This window comes from Neolamprologus brichardi, chromosome 6 (assembly GCF_056152115.1).
Source record: "Neolamprologus brichardi isolate AB-2024 chromosome 6, ASM5615211v1, whole genome shotgun sequence".
NCBI classification, from domain to species: domain Eukaryota; kingdom Metazoa; phylum Chordata; class Actinopteri; order Cichliformes; family Cichlidae; genus Neolamprologus; species Neolamprologus brichardi.
This window is the reverse complement of record NC_142109.1, coordinates 6,763,217-6,777,249: the sequence shown is the minus strand read 5'-3', so window position 1 is coordinate 6,777,249 and position 14,033 is coordinate 6,763,217. Positions and strand designations below refer to the sequence as shown.

General features: G+C 41.3%; 2 protein-coding genes across 2 annotated transcripts; one reads left to right on the top strand and one right to left on the bottom strand.

Annotated features, from left to right (window-relative positions):
• Positions 1-1,620: 1,620 nt before the first annotated feature.
• On the bottom strand, positions 1,621-8,126 carry LOC148102454 (85/88 kDa calcium-independent phospholipase A2-like). Its single transcript, XM_087842472.1, has 7 exons — positions 7,960-8,126; positions 6,284-6,420; positions 5,628-5,782; positions 5,472-5,523; positions 4,195-4,310; positions 3,915-3,988; positions 1,621-1,969 (listed from the first exon to the last, which is right to left on the bottom strand). Exons 1-7 carry the CDS (start codon positions 8,100-8,102, stop codon positions 1,825-1,827), a joined length of 822 nt encoding a protein of 273 aa, XP_087698598.1. The 5' UTR covers positions 8,103-8,126; the 3' UTR covers positions 1,621-1,824.
• A 3,201-nt stretch (positions 8,127-11,327) lies between these two features.
• On the top strand, positions 11,328-13,804 carry LOC148102453 (uncharacterized). Its single transcript, XM_087842471.1, has one exon. The coding sequence runs from the start codon at positions 11,935-11,937 to the stop codon at positions 13,351-13,353; it is 1,419 nt and encodes a 472-aa protein (XP_087698597.1). The 5' UTR covers positions 11,328-11,934; the 3' UTR covers positions 13,354-13,804.
• Positions 13,805-14,033: the final 229 nt, after the last annotated feature.

Below are 14,033 nucleotides of genomic sequence, written 5' to 3'. Positions count from 1 at the left end.
CTTGTTCCCGGTGGGTGATGGGCTCCGCCAGGGCTGCCCTTTGTCACCGGTTCTGTTCATAATTTTTATGGACAGGATTTCTAGGCGCAGCCAAGTGGCGGAGGGCTTTCGCTTTGGTGGCCTCAGAATCTCATCTCTGATCTTTGCGGATGATGTGGTTCTGTTGGCTTCATCGGGTGAGGGCCTCCAGCTCACACTGGAGCAGTTCGCAGCCGAGTGTGAAGCAGCGGGAATGAGGATCAGCACCTCCAAATCTGAGGCCATGGTTCTCAGCCGGAAAAGGGTGGAGTGCCCACTCCGGGTCGGGGATGAGTTCCTGCCCCAAGTGGAGGAGTTCAAGTATCTTGGGGTCTTGTTCGCGAGTGATGGGAGAAGGGAGCCGGAGATCGACAGACGGATTGGGGCTGCAGCTGCAGTAATGCAGACGCTGCACCGGTCCGTCGTGGTGAAGAGGGAGCTGAGTGTAAAAGCGAAGCTCTCAATTTACCGGTCGATCTACGTCCCTACCCTCACCTATGGCCACGAGCTGTGGGTAGTGACCGAAAGGACGAGATCGCGGATACAAGCGGCGGAAATGAGCTTCCTCCGAAGGGTGGCTGGCCTCTCCCTTAGAGATAGGGTGAGAAGTTCGACCATCCGGGAGGGGCTCAGAGTAGAGCCGCTGCTGCTCCACATCGAAAGGAGCCAGCTGAGGTGGTTTGGGTATCTGACAAGGATGCCCCCTGGGCGCCTACTGGGTGAGGTGTTCCAGGCATGTCCCACCGGGAGGAGGCCCCGGGGCAGACCCAGGACACGCTGGAGAGATTATATCTCTTGGCTGGCCTGGGAACGCCTTGGTGTTCCCCCGGATGAGCTGGAGGAGGTGGCTGGGGAGAGGGAGGTCTGGGCCTCTTTGCTTAGGCTGCTGCCCCCGCGACCCGGCCCCGGATAAAGCGGATGAAGATGGATGGATGGATGGATGGATTAAGCCAAATACAAAAAAATAAAAATACAAAATCATTTGTTCCTCCTGTCCGTGTTGTGCAGATAGCAGCTGTTCCTTTATCTTTCACGGAGATGATTCATTCAAATACATCTTTCATGTCAGTTTTAAGATTTCATATTAATATCATATTTTATCAACAGACATGAGGCTAAATATTGCGTTTCAAGTCAGTATAAATAACTCAGAAAGGCATTAGATTACTACGGAAGGAAGAAAAGGTACAAATGTGGGTCCCACACATAAGGCAGAACTGGTTCAACATCACCACCATCTCAGCTGCACCTGAGAATACTGCTGATGCTCTGGTGGCAATTCAGGGTCCCTTTTATCACACAGCTTAATGGAAAAATTCAATGACTCGGGTGTATTTGTAAGTGTGTGTGTCAGAAGTGAATGTGATGAACAAGTGAGGAAAAAAGGGAAGGAAACACTCCAGATTTACCTCAACAAATCCAGAGGTAGATTGACCCACAGTGTAGGGGGAAGTGGAAACTTACATGACACTGTAACAGTCAGTTTACATTTCCCTAGTACAACTTCAACTTTTTCACTGGTTGATATGTTAGAAGTAAACCTGATCAACTACAACAGGATCAGTGCTAAGGTCACATGATGCTACATAAAACACCTTTAAACAGGCTTTAGTAGGTCAGCTGTTTCCTGGGTTAGCTTTCCACATATTTAATACTTTTGTACTCCTACTCAAACTGATTCATTCAGTTTGAAAACAGAGCACACCAACACAGACATTACAGTTTTTAGTCAGACATACAGCTCAGTAATCTCACTGCTCCATTCAAACACTCTTCACAGCCTCCATTTGTGATGTTCTTGTGCTTTTAATTGTTCAGTAGTAATTTTGCCAGAGACTGGAGGATCTCCCTCTTCTCATACAGATATATCTGGGTCTCCCACAGCATGTCCACCAGGGCTGCATCGCTCACCTCATCCAGCATCACCTCCTGAGATAGTTGGGGACTCAATCTGCACACAATGCAATGGATACAGTGATTAATAAACAAAATAATGATAACTAACTGTGCAGAGAGACATTTTGAAGACAGTAAATACAAAATGCAAAAAGAAAGGGGTAAATAAAAAAAAGAAAAAAAAATCACCATTACTGCTGAAGAGCTTTTGGAGCTACGTTCATGCTTCTTTTCCACTGCAGGCTTGCTTACAAGACAATGCTGAACCACATGGTACAACAGAAAAAGAGTGTGTGCTAAACTGATCGACTGCAGTGTAAACCTGCTATTTGGTACTTTATGAGTTTCTAACAGAAATGAAACTACAGCATTTGGTCTCAGGTTCTCACGTGAGTACAGTGAAGAAGACGAGATGCAACATAACCTCATGACCTTGTGACATTTTACGGTCTTTTTTATCACACAACTTAACGGAGACACTAACATCAAAATTTATATGTATGGACTGATATCATATTTATAAACACAAACATCTACATATTTATAGATGCACAGGGTTCTCTGCAGGGACCAGTTCTATTTATATTCTACATGCTTCTCTTAGGCAGGCATATTATACATATTTCTATTGCTATAAGTGATGTGCACCTTTATCTATCCATGAAGCTAAAAGACACAGCAGTTAGTTCTACAGTGCCTCTTTTACCTCGTCTTCCTCACCCTCAACAGCAAAAAGCCGCCCTCTCCCTGAGCCTGGAGATTTCTTCCTGTTAAAAGGGAGTTTTTTCTTCCCACTGTCAGCAGTGCTTGCTCATAGGGAGTCATCTGGTTGTTGGGGTTTACTCTCTATTATTGTAAAGTAATTTACCTTAAAATATAAAGTGCCTTGAGGTGGCTTGTGATTTGATGCTATATAAATAAAACTTAATTAAAACCAAACTGAATTGAAATGTCATAACTACATCCATGAAAGTAATTTATAATGTGACAAAACTGCAGTCATGTCATATATAGGTTGGTCATAAATGTCCTACTTCTAGATAACTGACATGCTGCAGATTTGATCACTGTGACAGTTCACATGTAATGTACGTGTGAATCACATCTATGTGGATGCAGTCATACTCCCTGTTAAAGCCAGAAACTAATTTTAAATCCAGAAACTAATTTTAAATCCTGCTCCTCACAAACGTCTTGAATAATCAGGCCCCATCTTACCTTAATGACCTCAGAGAACAGTCTCACCCTATTAGAGCACTTCGCTCTCTGACGGCAGGTTTACTTGTAGCTTCTAGAGTATTTAAAAGTAGAATAGGAGGCAGAGCCTTTCAGGCTCCTCTTCTGTGGAACCAGCTTCCAGTTTGGACACGGGAGACGGACGCCATCTCTAGTCTTAAGATTAGGCTTAAAATGTAACTTTTTAATAAGGCATATAGTTAGGGTTGGAACATGTGACCCTGAGTTTGCTGCCATAGGTGTAGACTGCTGGGGGATTCCCATGATGCTTTGAGTGTCTCTTCTTCAGTCACCCTTTTCACTCACTATGTGTTTGTACACCTCTCTGCATTTAATCAATAGTTATTATTAATCTCTGGCTCTCTTCCACAGCATGTCTTTGTTCTGTCTCATCCACTCAGCCCCTATGTGAGCCCGATTTTAGTGCAGGTTTCTTCCTGCTTGCTCACAGAGGGATCATATGATTGCTGGGCTTTCCTCTGTTTTCTGTATTATTGTAGGGTCTTTACCTTACAATATAAAGTTAAATCACAACTGTTGTTGTGATTTGTCACCATTTAAATAAAACTGAATGAAATTGAAGTAAACACTCAGTCTTACAGGAACTCATTTTAAACCACTGCAGATGAAGCGTCTGAGAATAAGAAACAACTACAAGCATTCTACGATAAATGGATGAGAGCAAGTTGGTACAAATACAGAGAGGCTGAGAAAAGAGGATGCATTAAAAAAGAAGCAAAACCAACACGTGTGTCGTTTCTGACCTGTGGTAAATGGTGTCGATCGTTTCACACCACGCTCTGGCCCTGTCCACTGCACAGCCATCAGAGTCTGTACACTGTGCAGTAAGAGAGACATATTTATAATGAGCAAGACAAACATGCTTTAACAAATGTTTTTGTTATTAGAACACCAATACATGCACAAATGTCAAATGGAATAAACACAAATAACAGATTATATAAAAATAAGTAATCAGGGCACATTACAGCAATGGCCAGAGTTAACCACTCACAGACATAAACTGAAAAATGATGCACTCACACAGTCCACCAGCATTTTGCCCAGCTCTTTTGCTCCTACAAAGGTCTTGGCCAGCTCCAGTGGGTTGGAGAGTCGGAACACATCCACAGAGCTCACCACCACCTGAGGAGGTTTACCTGGAAACACACAGGAGCACGTGTACAAAATGATAAAGGGGAGGGGGACTTCAAATAGAGACACTGAACTCAAGTTAGTTATTCACAATGTGATAGGTATGTATTCCTGTGTAGCTCTGATACAACTGATATATACACCCACTGGCCACTTAATTACGTACCACCTGTTCAACTGCATGTTAACACAAATATCTAAATCAATCAATCACATGGCAGCGATTCAGTGCATTTAGACATGATCAAGATGAACTGCTGAAAATCAAACTGAGCATCAGAATGAGGAACAAACTTTATTTGAGCGACACAGATGTTGGTGCCAGACAGGCTGCTCTGAGTATTTCAGAAGCTGTTGATCTGCTGGGATTTTCCCACACAACCTTCTCTAAGGTTTACAAGAGAATGGTCAACATAGTATCAACTAAGGTAATTAAGAGCATTTCTAAATATAAAACATGTCAAACACATGGGCTAAAGCAGCAGAAGACCACACCAGGTGTCCTTCTATCAGTTAAGAACAGCAAACTGAAGCCACAAGTCACCAAAAATTGACAACAGAAGATTAGAAAAACAGTATCAGGTCTGATTGGTTTTAAATTCTGCAGCAACATTTAGAGTTTTGGGTCAAAATGTGGCATAAAAAACACAAACGTCTGCACTGCTACTGGTCGTGCAATGGTTTCAAGGGCACTTTTCTGGCGCTCTTGGGCCCCTTAGTGCTAAAAGACATCGTTTAAACACCACAGTTACCCGACTATTGTTGCTGAGCGTGTCTATATTGTATGTCTATGTGGTCCTTTATGACCCCACTGTACCAATCTTTTGAAGGCTGTATCCAGCAGGATAATGTGCCATGTCTGGTTCCTTGAACATGACATCATTTATGTGCATCCAACCAATCTGCAGCAACTCTGTGATATCACGTCAATATGGACCCAAATCTCTGAGGAATCCTTTCATCACCTTGTTGAATTTGTGCCACACAGAATTAGGGCAGGTCTAAAAGCAAAACAGAGTCCAACCCAGTACTAGCGATATGTACCTAATAAAGTGGCCAATGTGTGTATATATCAGTTTACTTTGCATTTAATGAATATTAAAGACACAGAAGAAGAGATATGACTCACATAATTTAACATTTCGACACATAATTACTTGGCTCACCTGTTCCAAGAGAGACCACTATACCCAGCTTCTTTAAGTCCTTCTCACGGCCCTTAGAGACACACGTGCAGAGAAGAAGTCACAAACAAATACATGTGGCTTAACGTCCATTAAGTGCATAAAGGAAGGAAAGTGAATAGAGCTCCGGATGCCTACCTCTGCTTTTAAGGCCTTATTGTACTGATGGACTTCTGTCATGGCATCTAGTGTCGGGTTATTGGCCAGCAGCCCTCCGTCCAGAAAGCGCCCCATTGGTCGGAAGTAGGTGGGAGCAGCGCCGCTGGAGCGAGCAGCTCGCCATACAAGTTGTTCTGATATGAACACAAGGATATAAGTAAGAAAGGAATGCATAGTAAATACAATTACACTGTTCTGAGTTCATAATTATCACTTCCTGTCTGTCTTTTTCACGACTTTCCAGGACTTGGTCCTGTACGCATACACACACCTTCATCTGTCACCTTCCTTATCTTTCTGGGTGGCTCTTCTGTGTATCCTACTATCAACACATCTTCATCCTCCCAGCCTGTAACAACAACACGGCTGGGACTCAAACAGCACAGGACACGACTCCTTCATGAACAGCACACACAGTCTCAGTTTCAGTGTTGTGTTCACACACAGGCTTAGTTTTCAGGTTTTATTGCCTCAGTGAAGTGAAAGTACATAACCCTCACATTAAAATATGAGCTCTGAAAATTCCTTTGGTGCCATCCAGTGGTATGTTCAGAGCACTTCACTATCCCATTTAATACATTTGACATTTGAGGGCTGGTGCTGTAGCTGACAAACACAGGTGATATCTGACGTACCTTGTGGGATGGTGAGAGGCTTGAATGTGGCAGTGGTGGTGTATGGGGCCTCTCTGGAGACGGATGGAGGGTCATAGTTCCTGAATATATGAAGCTCGCCTGGATGTCTGTCTGCCAGAACACTGGTCACCATTACCCTGTAAAGAAAGAAAGAAGGGAAAGCATGTTTGCCTGTTCTCCTTAAACACCTGAAAATTTGAACAGCAGCATTTCAACCAAATTACAAAAATATTTTTAAAAACAATCTGGCTTCAGATGTATTATTTTAGTGTTAAGAGAGCCATGCTACACATATCTAAGCAAGTCAGTACCTTTTTTTAATTCTCAGGAACTGAACCTCAGAAAAAAAATAGGTGACTCAATTTAACACATCAGGGTAAAACCAGCTCAAAGTTTTAAAAACTGACCAATCACAGCAAAAGAGTGGGATATTTAAAGCTTTTATATGACACTGTTAGCACCAGCAGAAACTAGGGCAACTAAATTCTTAGTCGAGTAAATAAGGAAAAATCTTTAGCTAATTGATTAGTATAAAACCTAAGAAACACTGAGGTCTGAACAATGACAGACTTAAAAGAAGATCAAGGCTGCATTAACAAATTTCTGGTGCTTTTCTATAGCAATGTAAAAGCTGCAGCGCCATCTTGTGGCAGATGGCTGCATAACATTTAGAACGCAACAATTTGTCATTCTCTCTGTAAGCGTGACAGGTCGAAAAGTTATGAATGAATTATAATAAAACTTTGTAGGAGTGTAGAGTGGGTTCATGTTAATCACATTTGACCTCTGACCTCGCCTTCAATGTAAAACTTTGAGGGCGACCGTGGCTCAGGGGGTTGGGAAGTGTATCTGTAACCGGAAGGTCGCCGGTTTGTTCCCCGGGCTCTCTGTCCTGGTCGTTGTGTCCTTGGGCAAGACACTGCCTACTGGTGTTGGCCAGAGGGGCCGATGGCGCGATATGGCAGCCTCGCTTCTATCAGTCTGCCCCAGGACAGCTGTGCCTCCACCAGTGAGTGAATGAATAGTGGCATTGTAAAGCGCTTTGGGTGCCTTGAAAAGCGCTAAATCCAATCCATTATTATTATTAAAACTCAAGGTTAAAGTGATAATAATTCTATTTAGAGCTTTTTAAAAGTGTTTCTTACCACCATTGTTAGTATTGACAACATATAGTTATATAGGAAATGGTATATGGGGATTGTAAATATCATGTTACTGTTGATCTCTGACGTCTTTCATAAAATGTCAATTTTCTTAAAATGGTGTTTAAAATTCTGCTGCCTTCGTTTGTATTGGCATTACTTAGGAAATGATACTGCTATATGGGGATTCTAAATATCACATTATAGTTAGCATTTAAATATCATATCACATTTGACCTCTGACCTCACTTTTACATATCACATCTGCCTTTGTTTCACACGATGAAGAATGAGCTGCTAGTTTGTTAGAAATAAACTGCATTATAATATTCTATAATAAGCTCAAGTTATTTCAGTTATTTACAAATCAATACCTATTATCTATTACCTGCTTGTACACAATGTTTTAATAGAAGATACATTACTCTTTGCTTAAAAGTAAATGATGCCCAGATGACGAGCAGCTTGGGCAGAGGTCTGCAATTCTTTTGAATTTTAGCATTTTTCTGCCTATTATCACATTCAGATATCTACCTGGGGAACTTTATGTCAGTCATCTTGGTGTTTTCTCCAAACTCTGTTTTGAGGAAGTCCTCTAGCGGTGCTGATTCATAGGGTCTTGACCCTTTGAACACCTGCTCCTTTATCCTAAAGTACAGGCAGCGCAGGTACTCCATGGATTTCTCTACACATAGAAGAAGTGTCAGTGTTGTTCCGATGCTATGTGATGAAAACCCAGCACTGGAAAAGAGAACACAAACACACCGTGGATTATAGCCAGAGCCAGGATGCCTCCCGTGTGGTGCCAGCTACCCAGTCGAAGAGCTCTCTGGTGGGTCTGCCCGCCTCCTTCTCCAGAGCGATCAACATCTGGATCAGCACCAGGCCTTTAATACCGCCACCATCAAGACATAGCAGACTGTCCATCCTGTCGGATGACCCAGACCAATATGATGAATTTTATACAGCCAATCACTTGCATATCCAACTTTTTAGATCCTCTGGAACAGAGCAGAATCCTCGAAACAGAGTTTACTGAAAAGAGTCATGTGACCAGCAAAACCAAACATCACAACACACAGAAGAGCAAAATAAAGCAAAGCAAAGTAAACCTGGAGAGAAAGGCCTTAAACGCATGCAGGTCAAAGCCAACAAATGGTAAAGAAATCAAGGAGGACAGAGGCTTCAGTGCATACTGAACAATGGCATTACTACACTGTGAAACCTATTATTGTGCAGCACAGAACAGCAGAAGTGCTTTGACCCTGGATTCTTTCTAAAAGTGAGCTGTGGGTGTATCAGTTTACTTTACAATAATATGAATTATTAATATTACATTTGTATTAAAGTAGATGAGAGAATGTTGTTTTTATAAACACTTTCATGAGGAGTTTATGGCCACAGTCACAATGTGAGTGTCACATCTGTATCTCAAAACTGAACACAATATGATCATTTTATAAATGATTGTCCCACTTGTAGTTAAATAGACAGTATAGATAAAGCAGAGTATGATTTAGGATGAAGTGTGAGGAATATCAGATCCACCCTTTAACATCACATTCACTTTGAAAAAAAGACACACACTTACAGGACAGTTAATATCAGATTTATAATAACTGTACCCTACAGACTAAAACCAGCTTCTTCCCCACAGCTGTCACTCTACTGAACTCAGTCCCCACTGAACCTTTCCATCCACACCTCCTATCCCTCCCAATGACCATGATCTGCTTGTCTGTATAGTAATTTAGAACATATGTATGCTAAACAGATCATCTGTACATATGAATACACCTGTACATCTGTAAATTGGCTATAGTTCATGTGTATATTTGGTTTCTCCGTACATAATCTGTTCATAGCTATTGCACCATTTATACTACCCTTATCTGTATATATCAGCATATAGCTACATTTGCCCGTAGTACATATGTATATTTGATATCTACTTTACTTATCTGTATATAATTGCTCTCATTGCTCTTGCTACTCTTGCACTTCTGATTAGATGCAAACTGTATTTCGTTACCATGTATTCATACATGTGTAATGACTATAAAGTTTAATCCTAATCCTATATCTTTGAGGAAAGTACATTGTACTCAACAACATTTATCCGACTTCTTAATTTACAAGCATGTGTAAGCTTTACAGCTTTTTCTACTGCTTTTAGTTTGATATAGAATTATTTTTCATGCACATGTGATTAATATACATGATTAATGGGACTGTAGACTGAACTACCCAACAGCACAGACGCAGAGTTGTTAAAGCACCTATAGCTATAAAATGCTACTTGTGCTAAAAGTAAAAACGGGTGAGGCTGTTTTAATGTAACAATAACTAAATATGAAGACAGCCCATCATTTTTATGTTTTCATGCTTTCTGTTGTTATACCATAAAGGTAAAATACTTTTGTCATTTAAAAAAACAGGATCCAGGAAGAGATGTGTGACGGTGTAATATGGTTTAGTTTACTACAGTAAAATTGTAAATCATTTTTGTAACATAATTTTTAAACAACTCAGCTCAAGTTTTTTTCCTTCAATCTGATTGTCTCCAATTTTCAGACAACTAAAGAAGACATTAAAAAGATGCTGAGAAAGAATGCCATTCTTTCTCGAATTAAAAATATTTTCAAACCTGTTTCAGACCAAAAGAAAAGAATCTGTGACCAGATTTTCAATTGTCACTCAGAATCCAGGTGCAGTGGACCGAGGGTGGCTGATCAGAACCTGACAGCCTTTATGAAAACACCCAGGGACAGCCTGCATCGACTTAATGAACGGGAATTCAGTCCAGCATCTTCACTGAGCTCTGATGGAAGTTCAATAACACCTCGAGAGAGTCACACTCCCGAGGAGCTCAGGGCTATCCTAATCAGTAGCATAAAGCCCAATATGTTAGCTACTAATAATATCTTTGTATTGTTTTTGTTCAGACCGATGTTCACAGGCTTGCTCCTGTTTGTCGTTGTGGAAAAATAATTTAAGCATCGAAATGAAAACGATTTCCTAAAATTTATTGAAAGAAAATTCAAACATTTGCAAAGGGATCAACAGGGTTTGTACCAGCATTGACAAAAATGCTCAATTATAGCAGCTCTTGTATATCCGCCGCGTGGATGCAGTCTTGTCTCATCAGTGGTTGGGAGTGAAATTCTCACCATCATGTAGGCACCAGTTTGGTAAAGGCCATGAAAACTGAAAAACAACTACAACTTTGTACAAGAAAGTTACAAATACATATCAATAGTACACAGAGGTTAGAGGAAGTGAAATACACATTTTCCATCACATTTGTCATTCCCCTTCATCAAGACCAGGTGTTTAAGGAGCGGCTGTGGCAGCAGTTCTCTTCCTGATCATTGTCTCCTCTACAGCATTAATTCATGCACACATCCCTGTAGTGATGATCACTTTGAGTCTGACACAGAAAGCAAATAAGTTATTTTGTCCTGAGTTAATGCCCCTTAAAACTGACCTATTTCAGACTTACAGTTCAATAGTATACAATATAGAAAATCTCCAACTGGACAGTGTTAAATAAAATTATTTCCTTTTAAACTTGAAGTTTTGAACATATTTTTTTTGCATTGGGACAGAAATTAATATGAAAAAGGATCTTTTCAAATTTGTGTGGGTGAATGGAAAATATTTCTTGTGGTATCGTAAAAAAATATTTGTTATATAAATATATTGGTATGCATAACATTTATTATTCATAGATACAGATACATAGATACAAGCTCATGTTATTCATCTGAAGAAACAGACAGATAGAATGAGTGTGATAAAGGACATAGTGTGTTGTTACACTGGTAATGCCAGGAGAGGCAGTATCGGTTCTGTAAGACAGTGGAAGAAGAGAGCGTCCTGCAGGAGGCAGTGAACGGACACTGATGTTATGAACATGCGGCTAAGAGAAGGTTCAGTAAACAAGTAGCAGCAATATTCCTGTGTGAGGCTCAGTCATTTCATTTTTATTTTTTGAAGATGCAACATCCTAAAGGTGTATATAGAAAACATGTTGATCCTGAAGCATTTATTGAAGCTTCTGAGCTATTTGTGTAATCTTCTCCTGAAGTTCTCGGGTACATTTGGCCTTTCGATTGGGAATTTAACATCTCGTACAAAGTTAAAGACTTTTATTTAAGTTTGGTAGAATTCTATTTCAAAGAAAAACAAGACTCTCTGCTAAGTTGATGACATCACATTTTGCATTCTAAGTGGATGACATCACACTCCATTTGCACTCCCTGACATCACACTCCAGATCAAAGGATCAAAGGGAAATTGAGCAATAACATTCTCTCAAAAGTCCTTAAGTAGGACACCAGCGTGCTCTCAGTATGTCTCAGAACTGTGAAACTGTATAGGAACACACCACGAGCCAACCTTTAGACAAAGATTTGACACGTTAAGTGTATGTAACAAAATACAAACCCAAACCCCGATCGAATAGAAAAGATATCATTCGACATTGTAAGACAAAAGACAAGAAAAATGCAACATATGCAGCAAAACCTTGATCCCCAGGAAGGGACCTCATCGGCCGCTGTTAGCCCTAAGCAGCAAAACCCAAACCCAAAAGGGAAAAACAAGACACCAAATGAGGGGACTCCACCTGATGCTGCCAAACCAAAGGGTGCAAACAAGAAGAAGATGCAGAAAAATGCAAACCCAAACCCCAGAGCCAGAAACCCTGGACCCAATCGAGGGCCTGTGCAACATCAGCCCAATGCCCACTTTAAACCCAATAATGGGCCAGGGAAAAATTGGCAAAATCCACAGTTTTTGCCAAAACGAGGGCCTGTGCCACATCAGCCCAATGCCCACTTTAAACCCAATAATGGGCCTGGGCAACACTGGCAAAATCCACGGTTTTTGCCAAAACGAGGGCCTGTGCCACATCAGCCCCATCCTGACCATAACACCAACGATGGGCCACCTCAGCCACAGCCTCACTTAACACCAAATGATGGCAGTCGTCCATACAATGAGACTGATGAACTGGGTGCGCTGAGATTCCACCTGCAGGAGGCTCAGCACATGTGCAAAACCAATCTTTATAAAATGACAGCTGCAAACCACAAAGCTGCTGCAGCTAAAACTCAGAATGATTGGGTTCGTCTGCAGCTACAGTGCTGCAGACAAAACGCTCAAAAAACCATCCTTGAGCTCCAAAAACAGCTGGAAGAGGCTCGTAGAAAGACACCCGAGGAGAACTTCACCCCTGAGGTAAGTGAGGCTCCTGTTGAAGACAGCAACACAGCTGTCACAGTTGCAGAGCTGAGTGTGGACGCTTCAACACAAACTGCAGAAGCTCCACACACAGACTCTACAGACGTAAAAACCGTTCGGGAAGCTGAGTTGGAGGTCCAGTGCAAAAAACAGCAAGAAGAGATCGAAAAACTCCGTGAGCAGCTCCTCAAAACTCAAAAGAATCTTGAAGAGGAAGTTGCAAAGCGCAAAGATCAGGAACAAAGAGCCAACTGTGAGCTTGCTGAGCTGAGACACAAACTCAGCACCAGTGAGGCTCTTTGTGAAAAAAATGATTTGAAAGTGCAAAATTTAAAAGAAGAGCTGGAGAAAACCAAAGCTTCCCACCAGGAAATCGTGGAGCAAAACCTGGAGAACACAACAATCCACAACCAACTCGGGCAAACAGAGGAAGAAAAGATCACACTTCAGGAGTTTTTGCTGTCTCTGCAAGAGACAATAAAAAAGCAAGAAGACCAGTCCAACGTTGCCAATCCTGAAAATTCTCCAGCCCAAAACGAGACACTCCAGGAGAATCAGCCAGGAAAAGAGGAGGCCAGCGCTACCAAACCAGAAAGTCCAGAGGCCCGAGATGACCAAGTGCCAAAAGAAAAACCAAAAAAGAAAAAGGAGCGCAACTGGTTTTGGAGACTGTTCACTTAAGTGACTTCCACTCCGTCTCCTATAAGATCACAGTAATATACAACTAAATATTATCAGTCACTTCCAGTGCCAAAACACCCAATTTAAAGCATATTTGCTTTAATATTTAGCTGTGTATAACTTTGTCATCGGCTCCACCCCCCCCCCCCCCCCAACCGGTCGCGGCAGATGGCCGCCCCTCCCTGAGCCTGGTTCTGCCGGAGGTTTCTACCTTTTGAAAGGTAGTTTTTCCTCCCCACTGCTGCCAAGTGCTTGCTCATAGGGGATTGTTGGGTTTTTTCTTTAGTTCAGTTCAATTTAATTCATTTGTATGTACATACTGTTGGATTGAATTGAACTGAATTAAAGAAGATTTTTAGGAGACGGAGTAGTCACTGAGTGAACCAGGGTATTATAACATCTTACCCATGAAAAACTACGATCAACCAATCAAATAAACAATTGAATTTAACAAAACATCTGAAGTGTGAACATTTTGTCTCATTTAAAACATGTGAAAATGTCCAATTATAACAACCTAACAGCAGAAATAAAAATGTTTACATCCTGGTTGAAAACATTGTTCTGTGAATGATATCCACTGTGTCTGCTGTTGATGCCTTTTGAAAAAAAAGTCTAAAGTATTGTAGTTTAGTACAGCTCCAGGTTTTGTACAGAGCACTTTCCATTTGCTGTAACTT

Excerpts from the sequence above, each read along its gene's own strand:
- LOC148102454 (XM_087842472.1), bottom strand. The coding sequence starts at position 8,102 with ATGGAGTACCTGCGCTGCCTGTACTTTAGGATAAAGGAGCAGGTGTTC. Across the intron at positions 6,421-7,959 it reads ACTGACATAAAGTTCCCCAG|GGTAATGGTGACCAGTGTTC; the intron begins GTAGATATCTGA and ends CTTTCTTTACAG. Across the intron at positions 5,524-5,627 it reads ATAAGGCCTTAAAAGCAGAG|GGCCGTGAGAAGGACTTAAA; the intron begins GTAGGCATCCGG and ends TGTGTCTCTAAG.
- LOC148102453 (XM_087842471.1), top strand. The coding sequence starts at position 11,935 with ATGCAACATATGCAGCAAAACCTTGATCCCCAGGAAGGGACCTCATCG.